Genomic DNA, 16,557 nt, shown 5'->3' with positions numbered 1-16,557 from the left:
TAAATATGTTCTTTTTTTTCTCCAATACATAGGTTTTGACTGTACAGATTACAATCAGTTATCATGAGATAAAAACACATTCTTTTTTATTGTTTTTAATTAAACTTTTTATCACAGCGATCTGAAAGCTCACATTTACAGACAAGAGAACTCTGCTCAGCAAGCAAATACATTAAAATAAAATAAAAGAACCTTTTGCTTTTTGTCTGGCGAGGTCGAAGGAAAATGATAAGGACAGTTCAGGGAATCGCAGTCTCCTTATCTTGATCCGAGCGTTGTGTCACACACACACCAGGGGTCAGAACACCGCTATACACGTTTCTGCTTGAGCTCATGGAAAGAATAGAACATGCATCAGACTATTTACAGCAAACTAATATACATAGACAGCTTGAAAACCATACGCCCTCAAATATCCTCAACTTAGAAGTCTTCTTAAATTAAGTATAATACAGTTTATACCTTCATTTCTGTAAAGATAAGTAGGGCATCTCTCTGGTAGCAGGTGAAACTGAGAACTAACCGTCCCTTTTTAGATATTCTTTATCCGAGAAAATAAAATAAAACGTTACAGACAAATGGTCTATAACTTTTCCCACATATACAAATAACTTGGATATTCTCATTATTTTACTTTCTCTATCACCCAAACTCCAGATATGGAGTTTTTATTTTTTGTTGCAGTAGATTCGACTTAATGTGTGCAAGACCAGTGGATTAAACTGGCTAATTTAGAGATATCAGACTTTAATAGTTATTTTTTTTATGATGTGAAATACTTAAATATGATCAGACTTGCTTCTCTAACAAACCCGAGCTGGACTGAGTGGAACATCTGAGTCAGTATATACAACTTGTGCTAGAAAGTCTATACATCACCAGTTTAAAAACATCGTTTGCTCTTCATATTGTCATTCATCACCGCTTTGTAAATCATATAATAATAATAATAATAATATTTTCTATGATAGTCTAGTCTCACTGGTCAGAGGTCTTCCTCATCACGCACCCACTTTCTCCAAATTCAACAATCGTAACAACAAAGTAAGTAAAATACATAAAGTGCACCCTTAGTTAAGAACTTAACAGGCATTTTTAGTGCAGAAGTGGCGGAATAAAAATGCATTGTGGGTAAAAAGAAACGACACAGAGTAATGCAGGAGAAGGGGGAAACGTCTGTAACAGTGGTCGTGTATGCATTTGCTTGCTTTTAATCGCTGAGCGCTTTCCATGTTAACCCATCACTAGCATACACTCTCTTAGCGTAATCACGTACGGAGGAGGGACAAAGGCGAACTTTGATACAAACATGATAAAATCACCACATCACAACAGGATTTTCTGTTCATCATTTGACCCGTTCATTCATTCATTTAAAAATCCTGCAGCCAAAGACTCAAACCAGAAATTATTGCACTCAAGGCCAAATACTGCAATCTGTCCTCAAAACAAGTTTGATGAATTCTGCAAAAACAAACTATAAAACTATAGCAACGGATGCTTTCCCTGTTTATATAAGCAGATGATTAAAGCTGTTTATGATTTAATATGTTAAGAAAACGTAAGAGAATGCAGCCTTGACACTAACGGTGTATCATGAGGTCTGTGATACTGTAATGATACTAAAAAGAAATCATAATTTATGTATCTGAACCTCAGAAATGAGGTGAAGTGACTGGTTTAAAGTTATTAAATCAACCAAAAATAGGTGCAAGGATTGTGCATTAGTTGGATTTTCATTCTGACTAAATCATTTTAATACCAGCTTGACCTTTAAAAAGTGCTTACATGCACTTTGTGGTACTCTGGGTAAGATTTGAATCTCTATGAGTGTTTATAAACTTGGAGCTAAAAACAGTTTGACTGACAGGAAATGAATAAGCTTCTCCAATGTGAGGATTTGCTGTTTTTCTTTGTTTTTATATCATTAACTGAATATCTTTCAGTTTTGGATTGTTGGTCGGACGAAACACGTTATTATATTGGGTATATTTTACGGAAAAAATAAGAATCTGAAGAATAAAATACTTGTTAGTTGCAGCATTCAGATCATTGAGGACGTATTGCAGCATAGAAAAGCCCTTTCTTGCATTAAACCACGACAAATCTTTTTTATTTTGACACAAAAGAGGTAATTATATCACTCAAAGTTGGTCGATGTCCCTCATTCGTTACCCTGGTCGGGTTTTCCACATCCATATGACTAGCAGTGGGACACAAAGGCAGGGTTAACAGAATACAATTCAAACGCAAACTATGTTTTCTTTCTATGTACAATATATAACTTAATTATAAATATTGTCATTTTTCTCTAAGTACTGAGTTGTTGAGCCATTTTTGTATTTTCTGAGCAATGTACAGTATTGAACATATAATATTGTGTTACATAGAATAGAGCCTACTAGCAACCTTGGTTAAGAGCACACTTTGAAAGAACAGAAGATGGATACAGAGTCCACAAGTAGAGTCCGATGATTAGTACTTTCACTCTCGCAGTCCCACCTGTTGTTGTGTTCACTCGTGGGAACGTTTGTGCCACGCAACGTTTTGGAAGTGCACTGGTCTTTGATTCGGTATGAGATCAGAACTTGAGGACCCTCCTGTTATCCCACCTGTGTGCAGAGTATGATAATGAAATAGTCGCTTCTCACTGTTAGTTATGTTTTTAAGATAATGTCTAATACCCTAAGTGTGTTTCTCTCTGACCGTCTCCGATGAGTTCTTTAAGATGTCCATGTCACATACACGAGGGTCAGCAGCATCGGCTGTTGAGCTAAATATCTTTCTCCTCTCACTCCCACTAACAAAGTCCAGCTCAACCGACCAATCACAGACAGGCCATCACACATTTGACTCCACAAATGGTCTCTTTGGTTTGATGGGGGAGGTGGGGCCCTGGGTCCGGGAGTCACGCGACAGCTGGCGGTACATGTTGTCCTGGTAGGCCTGTGCCACGGGCAGAGTCCTCGCCACCTTCACATCCGGGTAGGTGGGCACCTGGCTGACCCGCTCTAGGATGTCCCCGCTGCCGCGGGAGCCGTTGGCCAGCTTGCCCAGCGAGGGGGGGCTCTGGGTGTAGTAGTCCTCCTCCAGCAGGTGTCCGTTTTGGGCATTGTTGGTCTTGTTGTAGTAGGCGATGTTTCCCAGCGAGGCGGGGGGACTGTAGGTGGAGCCTTGCTGGACCAGCTGGCCAGGCGAGGTGGGGCTGATGACGGAGTCCATGGAAGTCATGCCCCTGGACCGCGAGGGCTGATGCAGGTACTGCTGAGTCCGCGCCGTCTTGTCTATGATGCCCATGAAGGGTGTGTTCCGAGAGCGGGCGGCCTCGCCCGGATACAGCCCTCCGCCGCCCTGCGAGGGAGAGATGGGAGAGATGTCGTCACAGCTGCGCTCATATGAGGCTTGCAGGGGGATCTCCATCTGCTGAATGGAAGAGGAAGGCCTGAAGCCCGGCGCTAAATTCGAGGTGGATCCAGTTGAGATGTTGTTGCTGGAGGGCGAGAATCGAAGGCCTACGCTCTGAGAATGGATGAGAGGCCTGGGGGTGGGCACGTGCTGCTTCATCTCAGTAGTATTGGCACTTACGGGGCGTCTCACCATGTGTGGGATCTCAGGAGAGCCCAGCTGGCAGGGGGGCATGGCATTGGCTCGCTCCAGAACGTGTTCAGAGACCGGGTAGTAGGCGGCCGACTGGCTGCGGCTTATCTGAGGCGTCTGGCTGTAACGGATTCCCCCCGGGCCCCCGCTGCTGGCGCGGTAGGCAGAGGAGGGGCGCTGGGGTAGATCATCCTTCAACAGGCCCGACTCCATAACCCCTCCTCGGCCGCCGTGCTGACAGAGGGCCCCAGAGCTGTGGCTGGCCTGGACCTGGGGCATAGACCGTCCATCCAGGGAAGGCTGGTACACCAGACGGCTCTCTACATCCACCGAACCCCCCTGGTAGCGGCCACCCATGGAGTGACCCATCTGGCCAGCGTAGATGCTGTTGCCCATCACATTACTGGGCTGGTTTGTGCGGACTATCTGGGCTATAGAAGGCTGCAGACGAAGGCCTTGGGCTTGGTGGTGCTGGGAGGACAGAGAGGGCTGAGAGCTCAGCTGGAACGAACGCTGGCTGCTCATCTTAGAGAGGGGAGATTTGGGTCGCCCGGGGAGCTGCTCTGTCTGGTAGCGCACAGGCGACCCAGACTGGGACCTGTACAGACAAACACTCTCTACTGGCGGACTGGCTCTGTACTGAGCAGCCCGACGTAAAGGGGAAGGCGGCGGGCTCTGGTGATCCATCCCCTGACCCCCAGAACCCATAGAAGGCGGGCTGAAGCCATAGGACGACTGGTGCACCGGGGAGGTATGAGGCGGGCTGTGTCGGTAGTGGTTCTGATGTGTCGGGGAGAGGGAGGGCGATGTGGGCTGGTAGGACCCGCGGGTTGGAGAGGACATGGAGGAGGAGGTGGGGTGGTATTCGTAGGGCTGGCCCATAGGTGAACCTCCAGTTAAGTAGATCTGATCTGGGTGTGTCGGGGAGAGCGGCGGGCTCTGAATGATGGGAAGGCTGGAGGGATTGGTGAGAGACTCGGGTGGGGGCAGACACACAGACATGGCCTCCAGCTCCTGCTCCAGGTAGTCCTCGTCCTCAAACAGGTCCTGGACGGGCTCCATGTCCTCCAGACGGGGCTCCGGGGGAGGGGGAAGAGGCATGGACAGGGACAGGGACAGGGACTCCTCGTCTTCTGGGGGAGGCGTAGGAGGAGGGGAGGGAGGAGGCTCCAGCTCCAGCTGCTGCTGCTCCTCCTCGTTGAGCTGGTGGTACTCCTCCTCCACCCTCTGGAGCAGCCGCTGGATCTCTCGGTTGTTGGGGCACACTCTCATGGCTTCATTTAGGTCCTCTAAGGCTTCAGGAAATTGTCTGTAAATAAGAGAATGATGGTTAGTTTTAGGGGAAAAAATCATATTTGTAGCTAACAATTGACAAGACGTCCAGATCTGTATTGAGGAGCATATTGGAGTCATAATGCTCGTGCAGTGTTAATTTCGTTAACGAAAACTATGACTGAATATACTTTTTTTCCATGACTAAGACGAGATGATGAAGAGACGATATCAAACATGCAATATCGTTGACGAAAACAGACGATACTAAATTGTAGTTTAAAAAATAAAAACTTTACTAAAATCTGTCTTTATTTTCGTCATCTTCCACCTTCTCTTCCTCTCTCTCTGTCACTGTCGCTCTCTCAAGCACACACACATGCAAACCATGCACTGTGATGGCGCTCAGTCCGTCTCTGCCCTTCTTGTCTCAGTCCTGACAATTGTGCAACTGTAATGCATAGGTTGGCGGTTTGTGGGTTAACGCATATTTTTGCATGTTGGGCGGTGCAGATTGGCTCGCATAACGGGCCGGGTGGGTGCGACCGGTGGGTGGGACCGTGCATCACTAATGAGCATAGTCAGGAGGACACAGAATAGCAAAGCTGCATTCTTAAGGCCTTCACACACACACCGGGGGCGTGATGAATATGACACAAAAATGCGAAATATTCGCCTGCAACTCAATCCGTTCCGCACAACGCGATTGGTTGATGCCATTCGTTGCGCACAAGCTCAGAAAAATCTGCTTCATTCCAAAAAAAAAGTATGTCGTTTTTCGCTGCATAATGAAAAAATTAAAGTACTCTTGACAAAAAAAATAACTGTTGGAAAAAATATACTGATGTGCAAATAATTATATTTATATATAATAAAAAAAATAACTGACAAAATTAAAAGAGAAAACATTTTGACTAAAAGAAACGACTAAAACATTTTGAGTTGTCGGCGACTAAAACTGGACTAAAACTATGAAGGATAAAAATGAATAAAATGTGATAAACTAATAAGCATGTTCTTCTAAAATAGCTGCCAAAATCAACACTGATATCAAAAAGTAATTCTCATATTTAATTGATTATGATGTGTAGAGGAATGGAAGGAGCGTACCTGCTGCTACGCTTGGCGCGTGCTCTGGCATAGTATGCCTCGTACGATTTTGGTTTCAGTTCGAGTGCCTTCGTAGCAAATTCCTCAGCCATCCCAAAGTCCTGGAGAGAGACAGAGAGAGCAACACCCAACACATATCAAGATATAGGAAAATATAGCGAGCAGCATTATCCTCATTATGTCCAGATGTTAGGTTTGGTTAGTTAATATGATACATGTCCTCCGCAGACTTACGTTCATTTTCCTCCGACATCGGGACAGGTTGAGGAAGAGCGATACTTTGAGTTCCCTGAATGTCTTGAGGTCCTCGCTGAAGCCTTCGCGTGGAAACTTTTTGAGGGCATACTGATAACGCTGCGCTGCCTCCTTCACCTTCCCCTTCTGTTGGGACAAACAGAATACAGTCTGGTTATCTCCCTTCACAGTGAAATAAAGAAGATAACCTGAAAGCCTTCATGATATAAACCAGACTCAGACATAACAATACATTTATCAAAACATTTGTTAATAATTTGTTCTCAGTTTGACCTCAAACTCAGAGGGGAGAGAATCTTATTTTCACTGTAGGTTGACTTTGAAAGCCCTATACCTATTTGGTTGCAACATTACAATAGACAGATATACTAAACATGCAGAGTCATGATTAACATGTATAAAACTAAGAACTTTAATTGTCTACCTTTTCCACACAGTGTGTAGAAAATTATATTTAATGTGTATTATATTTTTATATATTAAATAAAAACAATATCCTTTAAGAACACCTAAACTGAAACTATATTGCCTGGTTAAAAAACAAATAAAAATGGACATAAATTAATTTCAAAAATAATGTATAATATAATAATAATAATATAATGTATAAAATATATAATTTATGTCTAGTGACATTGACCCAAATCTATGCTGCTCACAACAGTAAGAAATAATGTTAGTACAAAGTTCTAGAAAGGTAATTTTTCTTGAACTGGTATATTATTCCATACTTAAAAGATATCTATCATATCACAGAACAATGATATGTGAGCTCCAGAGTGCAGAGTGTGTTCACTGACCTTGTAGTAGCTGTCCCCCTCCTCGATGAGTTTGCTGAGTAAGATGATCATGATGTCGGGTTTGGAGGTGGCCATGGCCCATGTGGCTGGACCTGAGTAACACAGGAAGGAGCAGATGAAAACAAAAACACAGTGAGAGAGACACACAGCAATAAGCAGAAGTGGAAGGAGGAAGGAAGGAAGGAGCGACTGGGAGTCACACTACACACAACAATAATAACAGGGATGAGGACAACAGCCAAAATGGGGGAATGGAGGAGAAAAGACAGGCAATCCACTGCAGAGAAAAGATTACGAATCTGCTCTGACACCTCGAGAACTGTGTGACCTCGCTATGGGACATCAGGCCTGGGTCAAATACTGTTTGCCAATAATTAAGAGTGTTTTTTTAACCCTTTTTAACTGGGAGTCGAGTTTGTCTAATTAGAGTGCAGAATGAGCACACTTTGAATTGTTTTCAAATGGTTGATTAAACTTAACTGTAGCAATTATCTGCAAATGTGTTTTGGCCCAGGCAGAGTAGATGTTGAGTACAAAACAAAAAAAAAACTCTGTCATGTCTTTCTACTGAGACACATTTTCTGTCTTGTCAAGAAGTGCAGATGAACAGTCGTTCTTTGTGCTACTGACTGATTCAGGGATGTGATCAAGAACAGCAGGAAAAACTTTTATTTAAAAAGGAAAAAAAAAGAAATCCCTGCAGACTGACTGAAAAATCAAACACTGAAACTGAAGTGTCTTTTCTGTATATCTGCGCAACAGCAATCCTTGACACATATACACACACCACAAGAGATGAAAAGGAAGGGGATCTTGCACAAGGAGACACAGGGCAGGTACGATCAACAAGAGAGGCAAGCAGGAGGGATATAGCGGAGCTCTGCAGGCGTTAGCTGTCCTCTGAGCTGCTGCTGCTGGTGCTGGTGGTGGTGAGGGTAGGAATGCTGCTGACTGGCCTAGCTGACACTGAGGAAACGTCTGGAAGATGGACGATGCACAGCACAGTGGTTTATCACCTCAGTCTGTGGTGGCGGTGGCACAGAGGAATTACAAATACATGCACTTCCGCTAAATCACGACCACGCAAAGTGTTACTGAGGGCTTCCGTCATGCATCTGTGGAATGGGAAGGTCGACACCTCGATGCGACGTCACAGGCTGGAGGGCCGGGCATGCTGTCATGTCATTAACCACTTGGATGTTAGCATCTACCTCTAGGCAATCCCGACTGCGTCACTGTCAGTGCTAATACCTTTGCATGTTATTATTTGTCAGTTTGAGAAGGTTTTGGGAGCTAAGCTGGCCTGCCGACACTTAGGACGACACAGACAACACAGAGAGAGGAGATAGAGCTGTCAAAATGCCTGGTGGGGTGAGAAGTCGACAGCCTTGGCTTTACCTCGGGGCCGACTGGGCAGCGTCTGACATCCTGGGGCCGGAGAGAGAGGCGGGGGATGGGTGAAGGAGGGGGAGAAGGAGGAGGAGGAGGAGGAGGAGGAGGAGGTCATGAGCAAGGGAAGGAGTGTGAGTGGGAGGGCAGAGCGAGGGGGGGGAGAATTGCCAGAGAGAACAGATAGAAACAGCGAGAAGGTGAAAGAGAAAAAGAGGTGATGGTGGTGGAGGAGGAGAAGTGAGAAAAGGAACACAAAAAAGCAGCAGTGAGAAGCGGAGATAAGTGGCTCAGCAAAAAAAGGAAAATAAAAACTGAATAGAAACATCGCAAGCGCTAATAACAACCTGTCTCTGAGCAACCGCAGAGGAATCGAGAGAGAGGATGTGATTGAGAGAGAAACAAGGAGATAGCGTGAGCGAAAGAGACAAACAGACAGAGAGAGAGAGAGAGAAATAGCAAAACAGTACAATAAAAAGAAACACACATCAGAGCCATAAATAGCCGAGGAGAAGCAGCACGATGCGGCAGTGGGGGGGCGGATGACATACAGTAGCAGGAAGTGGTTAAAGCTACATGGAGACACAAAGCTGAATCCATGGCTTAGAGCAGTAAAATGCTACAGTGCTCATTAATGACCAGCAGGAAGTGCGTACGTAAAAGAAAGTGCGTTTTCATCTTTGGATTCTCCCTTTCATGCAGCTCGTGCTTGAACTCCAATGCATGACCTTTTCAACCAAAATACAATCTCAAGTTGCGTCTCATTTCACGGCAGGCAAATAACCTTTTATTATGGCGCTACGGCACGTAGACGAGGTCCTTTGTGAGCTAAATGGTAGGCTCTTTACTCTGTCAAACCCGCTCTTACCTATCTTGGCTCCTTTCTTGAGCAGGGCGACCACCACCGACGTGTTTCTGCAGCCCACCGCCCTGTCGAGAGGACGCATCCCGCTGTAGTCTACGTGCTCTATCATGGCCCCGTGGTCAACCAAGAACTGGACCTGAAGAGACAGAGAAATGTGGTGAGAATAGCTTTTAAAAAAGAATCATATGTTGTCCAACATCCATCAGCTGGATTCTCACAATGTCACAAGATCAAGCGAGAATCGCGGTATCAAATGTCACAGGAAAATCCATCTCGCCAAGGCTTCAAGTAATGCGTTTGTGTCCTTCTGCAGTGAAGGTCAAACATCAACGTGAAGCCAAGCACATTCCTGAGCTGATGGAGACTTCAAGGTTCGATATACAGCTCCTTTCATTCATGGATTGACACTCTTACCACTTCAGAGTCGCCGTAGAAGGCAGCCAGGTCGAGGGGCGTGCGTCCGTTCTTGTCTGCGTGGTCGGTGGCGGCTCCGCTCTCCACCAGGCAGCGGACGACGGGTAAATGTCCTTTCAGACAGGCCCAGCTCAGAGCGGTCAGACCCTCCTTATCCATCAGAGACAGAGAGGCTCCTGGGGAGGAGAAATTGCAGCAGTGAGACGCAGCCAGACGACTTTTCACTCTGAATTCTTTTCATAACTAACTGCTTAATTCATTGGGATGGATTTTTTAAAATCTGCCGCTGATTTAATTTGGCTGTAATTATTGTAAACATCATTTGAAAACTGTAATTATGCTCATTTTTATTAGTGCAGTGGCTGTGAGTTTTTTTCTATGCAGAACTACGGGGTTTAGAAAAGAAAACACATCAAGTATTCTAAGCTCATATGTTAGAATTTGAATACAAGCACTTTAGTAAATCTTCCTATTCATGTATTGTTTATGTTTATGAAGTTCTATTGGTACTCTTGTTTTTAATTTGTTGTTTTAAATGTTTTTAATGTCATCTATAGCACCTTACCTTGAGCTAGTAAAAACTCAACAGTCCCCAGGTGTCCCTCTGAGGCGGCCATCATTAGAGGAGTACGACCCTGCTTGTCAGCCAAGTTGACATCTGCGCCGTGTGTGAGGAGGAGGTCCACGATCTAAAACACCCAAATACAGCACACGTCATCATAAAACAGAAACTGGAGTGCTTGTGAGATGAAGAAATGAGAATTTTGTATGCAATAAAAAGGAAATAAAAGTGAGGATCAGGAGGCCACTAACCTGCCAGTGTCCCTGTCGGACGGCGCTGAACAGCGGGACGATGCCTCGTCTGTTGGGCTGGGCCACCGCCGCCCCCTGCTCCAGTAACAGACGACAAACCTCCAGCTTCCCCCGACCAGAGGCTGCAGTCAGAGCTGGATGCAAAAAACACACAATGAATTAGGGGATGAGATGAGGAGGAGGAGGGTAAATGGTGGTGGATAGAAATCAGATTCTTAGTTCTTTTGAGCACCTTCATGTAAGAGTTTTACACAGACATTATTCTTGTTGGAAGAGGTGGGTGTTGGCTATTATTGAGTAATTATTAAACCTGCAATAACTCATTTATTTGGCCACTTGGGGGTGGTGAAAACTTATTTACACATCCAGCAGCTACAGAGCAACATTATCATTATCATTCATTTGGAGTCACGTTTCTGTCCACCTGATGAATGATGAAATTCAAATATTCAATCTCTTCCAGCTCCTGAGGGAAATATATCTGGCCTTATAGCAGCTAAATGCTCCACTGTGTTCACCAGCTAGTCGCTAACTGTGTCTGAGCTGGTAGAGTACGCTGGGGTTTCAGAGGAGAGGAGAGGAAAGGAGAGGAGAGGAGAGGAGATGATACCCTTGAGATCTTGTGGAAGCAAAGGCCTTTGAAAAGACATCTTCTCAAATGTAATGATTATAATTGGAATAATTTAAGCAGAGTGAACAAATCTCTTTTAAGCAGAGTGGTAGCAGCTCCTGAGGGGATGACCCGGGTTTCAACTGTAGCCCGACCCACACTGGATTTCTGAGGCCGAAACTGATATCGATATTTTTGGAGTTTAAAAACATTTGATAACGATATAGTATAGGATTATAGCATTTAAAAAAAATCATACACACATAACATAAACAAAAAAACTTGATACGGTACCGTAGACTCATATTTTTAAAAAGAATTATAACCAAGATACATACTTTGGCTGCCTCAATTAGTCATTTTTTATGCTTTTTTCATTCTGAATGACTTATTCCTAAGAAACTTATGACCACATCTCTCGTAAATACCAGATTTAAAGTGGTGCTTTTGTGTGATTCTTTGTGGAGAAACTCAGTTTTACAGATCTGTCAATTAAATCAACTAATAAATTAGTCGACAAAATTGTAGGAGTGTTAGTCGACTATGAATTTCTTTGGTCGAGGACAGCCCTGATACATAGTAAGTGGGACATTTTACAGTTGAAAAATCCACTCGTCAGTGCTCTCTGGAGGACCAACAATGGAACAGTGACAGTGTCTCTAGTTTGGCATTTATTACTTGTCGTCCAACATACACTGATACCGATATAGCTCTAGCTTCAACCTACTCATTCTTTGCTGGAAGAACACTTTAAGTTCAGCGAGTATATCTGTACATACGTACTCTCCCTCTGGCAGTTAAAGAATAATGTATTTCCAGTTGACCTATCCAGTAACACTGGGATTAAAAATCATCTTCCAGAACAACTGCTGTCCCTCTGATGCCTTCTAAACAATGAAACTACGGCCGAGTGAGTACAAGTCCCCTCTCTTCAACTGACGACGAGAAGCAGCCTTTCTAACGCTGCAGCGGGGGAATAAGGCTCGCAATGAGGTTTCATAGCTTCAGGTTACAACGATACATTACATTTCTCCCAACACGCTGCCACAGGGCAATCAGACTAGTCATTTCTAAGCACCCTGGAGCACACTCATCCCTCCCCCTCCCTCCTCCTGTGTGTGAGTGAGCCCAGCCCCGTCTGTGCTCCAATGACACCACTGCACTGCCATCAGCATCTGACGCAGCAGCAGCAGCAGCAAGCAGCAAGCAGACACACAAGAACGATCTCTCATATCCGCACTGCAGCGCTCTGCCTCGCAGTACCACACGGAAAAATCTTCTCACAAAACACTCCATAAAAAGATCCTTTAAAAAACATTGAATTGTTCGTATTTTTCACATTTTGTCCAGATATGTCACAACTATCTGAACCAATAAGCGTTCACAGTCATCTGTCTGGGTTTTATTGGTGTAATATCTGTCTAGAGTAGTTAAGTATTCCCACCTGTCTCCCCCCACAGGGTGTCAAAGTTATTGATCTGAGCCCGCTCCACCTCCTCTTCATCCTTCTCTGGCAGGTCCAGCAGGTAGGACACAATCTGACGGGGGGGAAAGAATCGAGATGACAGAGATTAGATATTAAGGTCCAAGTTTACTTTAAACAGACTCATGTTAGAAACAAAATAAATGATAAAAATTAAACCAGTTGTTATCATGAATCTACTTTCTTTTGAATGGAATCTAATTTAGTGTAGTCTGATCTAATAGGCTGAATTTGAGATGATTTAAGGCCTTTACACACTGGGGGTGTTTTTTTCCCATGCGATTAATTCGCACATGAATATATTTTTTCATTGGCCCTCTTTACATCTCTCTATGCCCATAACTTATTTTCCCTTCCATCATACTCTTGCTCGTTCCCCTTTCTCATATTCAAATTTACTGCTTTGCAAAGAGCTTTGTTACATTTTTAATGAGCTTTCTCTCTCTCAACCTGTTGGACAAAGCACTTCACCATCTGATTCTGTCTCTCCCCGACACTCTGAACATTTAGTCAGGAGTGTGTTTTGAAAAATGCATTGCAGTAAAACGTGACAAAATGCAATGTGTGCAGTATCACTAAGAAAAGTAACGCCACACTTCTCTGCAATGAGCTTTTAATACGCGTTTATATAGTGTAAAAACTGTTGCAGATGCAGACAAGAGTCTGCGTCCTGTGCAACAGTAGTGGTTTGTTTGCCTTCAGCTCACACACTAATCATCATCAACATTTTAGTGCTGTCTGATTCTTCTTGCATCCCCTTTTTCTTCCTGACAAAAGCTGTTCTTGTATTAAAAATGGCTGACATACTGCAATGCAAGCTCAAATGAGAAGTTATGGTAGCTTATCGCGTTACTGAATATAATTTACTGACAATATTGGAGTGAATGTGGTACACAAAACCACAGAACGTCTTAATAATGAGTAAATCTGGCATTTTAAATTTGTTTTTGCCCCTGCAGATTTAAACCCGAGCAAAATATACCTCAACAAATGTAGAACTCCAAAAGGCAAAATTGCCAATATTAGTGTTGGAGTTAAAGACACTGGAGAGCATGATAATGAAAATCATTACACCTCCTCCCTCCCTGCTGTACCTCTGTGTATCCCATACTGGCTGCAGCGATGAGGGCCTGCTGGACCGCGTGGCTCTTGGTGAAGGCCACCTGTTGTTGTGTTTGTGGCGACTGCTGCTGCTGTGTCCCCATGCTCCAGTCACACTGGATGAGGAACTTCACCACCTCCATGTGGCCCCTCAGCGCTGCGTGAACCAGAGCGCACTGGCCGTTCTTATCCAGGTGGTCCACCTGTTAAACGGGACACGGAGTTGATCAAGAAAACAAATTGCAAGGAAATGTATCTGTCGTTATCAACAGGGTCCAGTTGCATAAAAATAGACCTAGTCTTTGTCTTGAATATAACGTTAAGCCAGAGATGCTGTAGACACTTAAAATTACCGGTTGCATAAAGATTCCCTATGAGTGACTAATGTAAGACTAAGACTGACTAAGATAGCCTATTGCGTAATGCATTATGGGTGAAAAAAGACACTTCACAGAAGAGAAAAAAAGGCGGATGCAACAGCAACAACGACACCACACCTAGTGTGGGAGAAAATAACAGAAAAGGTTAACGGAATAAATCCAATGGTCGTTGGAACCGTTAAAAATGTTCAGAAAAAAATTCAAGAATATGTTACAAGAATCCAAAAAAAGTAATGAATAAACAGTTGAAATAGTTGGCTAAAATTCAGCTGAAAATAATATATGCAACTGGCCCCAGGTCATATATCTATTACAAAACACATTCAAACATAACCTTGATCAAACACAGAGAGAAGTCAAACTCTTCCACACTCTCCACACATTCACACACCTTCGCTCTCCTGCGGCAAAGCGCAGTCACAATGGCCATGTGTCCCCCAGCGGCGGCGTAGCCCAGCGGCGTGAGCCCGCTTTCAGACGGAGCGTCCACAGAGGCGCCAAACTCGAGCAGCAGAGCCACCATGTCCATGTAGCCCAAATGGGAGTGGACACACAGGACGGGGGCGTTGTTCAGCACCTCCGTACGGTAGTTCACATTGGCACCGCCCAGCATCAGCAGCCGACTCACCTGGACAGAAAAAAATAATACATAAAAATGAGGAAGTTAACACAGCAGCAAAGTATGGATTCAAATATTGAAACTATCTCAGTCCAGAGAGAGGAAGTTTTCGGTGAGGCATATTTTGAGGAAGTAGTCTTGATTTGGTACCCAGAACATGTTGAAATATTCTTTAAGTATGACTCCTCTCCGCTATGTTAGCGCCTGTACCTTGATGTTGGGAGTGTAGAGGTTTCGGAGTGAAGAAAGTGCAGCTGAAAGGCCCTCTGTGCTGTAGGATACCCACAGGCCTTGCAAGATGGATGAGGAAACTCCGACTTTCTTGCTGAGACCCTTGAAGAGAGAGAGAGATAGAGTGTAAATATTCATTACTTTGGAGCCAGACCACAGCTGTGCGGGGGTGTGCATGTGTGTGTGTGTGTATAGATGTGTGTGCAGACAAATAACGGTATACCTTGAAGATATGTGCTTTGAGGATGTGATGGCCCAGCTCAATAGTCTGCTGTCTGTTCAGCTTGTTCTCCTGCCGAGAGAACCAGAAGGCCAGTAGGGTGTGACCGCTCCTGCAGAGAGGACCAACACAGAATATCTTCAGTACTCGGCGGCTGACTCATCAGGTCATTACATTGTGTTATCACCGGCACAGTAGGCGGTGCAGTCGGCTTTAATTATAATACAGGGAATAACATGTTCCTACATTTCCTCTGGCTAGACAAACATAATGTACCTGTGAGATTTATATTTATACGCGACTGATTGACTTCACAGTCGTGTCTGTGGCATCAAAAGTACATTTCAGCACAAGATACAGCAGTAAGAAGATTGACACATTTTTGTTAATACAGTGATGAATAATTACTTTTGAATTGGGTTAGGTGCCCCATAAATGAATTCCTCGTATTATAACATCAATATATTTCATAATAAATGCTTTTTAATCCGAAACCTGTTAATTGTACTTATTGAAAAACAGCTGAGATTTGTTGATTACATCTTTGTGCAGCAGTAGATGAACATAACATTTACAACCAATGATTCAATCACAGCTTTATAAACAGCCTCCTCTTATTATTATAAAACCTGCAACAAGTGGGGATCCTTCTTTTCAAAGACATGATGATTTTAATGTCCTTTTTATGGTCCCTCTGTTTGTAACATCCCCATGACATCCTGTTTCCAGGAACTGAAGCTGTTATCTATGTTTACTTCGAAGCCACCAGACTCTTTTGACAAAAAGAGTAATTTTACTTTTTTTTTTACTCCTACTTAACAAAGGAGTTGCTGGTCTACCGCTGCCTCGATCGGTTAGTTTGTTTGTGTTATTGTGTGTCTTTGGTGTTTTAAAGTGTTAGTATGGATTCACCAAAGTCACACAATAACACAAACAAACTAACCGATCGATGCAGCGGTAGACCGGTAACTCCAGTGTTATGCGAGGTAAAATGACTGTTTTTGTCAATGGAGTCTGGTGGCTTTGAAGAGAGCATAGCTGGATATAAAGGCTTCAGTTCCACGTCAGAAAGGGCTGTCTGACGGCGAGGTAAAGCAGTGAAAATATTCTAAATATAGCGTACACTTAACTGATATTGATTCTTTAGGTGGCTAAAATACATTTTGCTGCTACCCCCGTCCACAGCAGTACATTGCTTTGCTCCCATGCCGGTACTTCTGTCTGTTTCTCCAACCTGGGAGCATACCAACCGTCATCTACTGTAGGTAATACACTGACTACAGATAAGTACCTCATACAACCCCACTTCAAAACATCCGAACTATCCCTTTAAGCAAGACATTAAAGACCTAGCAGAGCATAAACCTTGTTTCTAAACCTTCAGAACGATCACTTTCA

The 16,557-nt window shown here is 43.8% G+C and overlaps 1 protein-coding gene across 16 annotated transcripts in view; it reads right to left on the bottom strand.

Annotated features, from left to right (window-relative positions):
* Positions 1 to 69: 69 nt before the first annotated feature.
* Positions 70 to 16,557, bottom strand: part of tanc2b (tetratricopeptide repeat, ankyrin repeat and coiled-coil containing 2b) — a 173,561-nt gene continuing 157,073 nt past the window's right edge. For 12 of the 16 annotated variants that reach the window (XM_037754845.1, XM_037754847.1, XM_037754856.1 and 9 more), the window contains 14 exons: positions 15,163 to 15,271; positions 14,919 to 15,041; positions 14,481 to 14,717; positions 13,703 to 13,912; positions 12,570 to 12,663; positions 10,516 to 10,649; positions 10,268 to 10,391; positions 9,703 to 9,878; positions 9,292 to 9,424; positions 8,433 to 8,462; positions 7,035 to 7,126; positions 6,214 to 6,360; positions 5,980 to 6,080; positions 70 to 4,906 (listed from right to left, as the gene is read on the bottom strand). In XM_037754845.1, coding sequence (XP_037610773.1) covers positions 2,842 to 4,906; positions 5,980 to 6,080; positions 6,214 to 6,360; positions 7,035 to 7,126; positions 8,433 to 8,462; positions 9,292 to 9,424; positions 9,703 to 9,878; positions 10,268 to 10,391; positions 10,516 to 10,649; positions 12,570 to 12,663; positions 13,703 to 13,912; positions 14,481 to 14,717; positions 14,919 to 15,041; positions 15,163 to 15,271 — 3,775 coding nt within the window. In that variant the 3' untranslated portion in view covers positions 70 to 2,841. The remainder of the gene's footprint in view (positions 4,907 to 5,979; positions 6,081 to 6,213; positions 6,361 to 7,034; positions 7,127 to 8,432; positions 8,463 to 9,291; positions 9,425 to 9,702; positions 9,879 to 10,267; positions 10,392 to 10,515; positions 10,650 to 12,569; positions 12,664 to 13,702; positions 13,913 to 14,480; positions 14,718 to 14,918; positions 15,042 to 15,162; positions 15,272 to 16,557) is intronic. The other 4 variants (XM_037754840.1, XM_037754841.1, XM_037754846.1 and 1 more) reach the window with 2 other exon arrangements.

This window comes from Sebastes umbrosus, chromosome 20, assembly GCF_015220745.1.
Source record: "Sebastes umbrosus isolate fSebUmb1 chromosome 20, fSebUmb1.pri, whole genome shotgun sequence".
Taxonomy (NCBI): domain Eukaryota; kingdom Metazoa; phylum Chordata; class Actinopteri; order Perciformes; family Sebastidae; genus Sebastes; species Sebastes umbrosus.
Note: the sequence above shows the minus strand (reverse complement) of the source record. Positions and strands in the feature narration are given on the sequence as shown.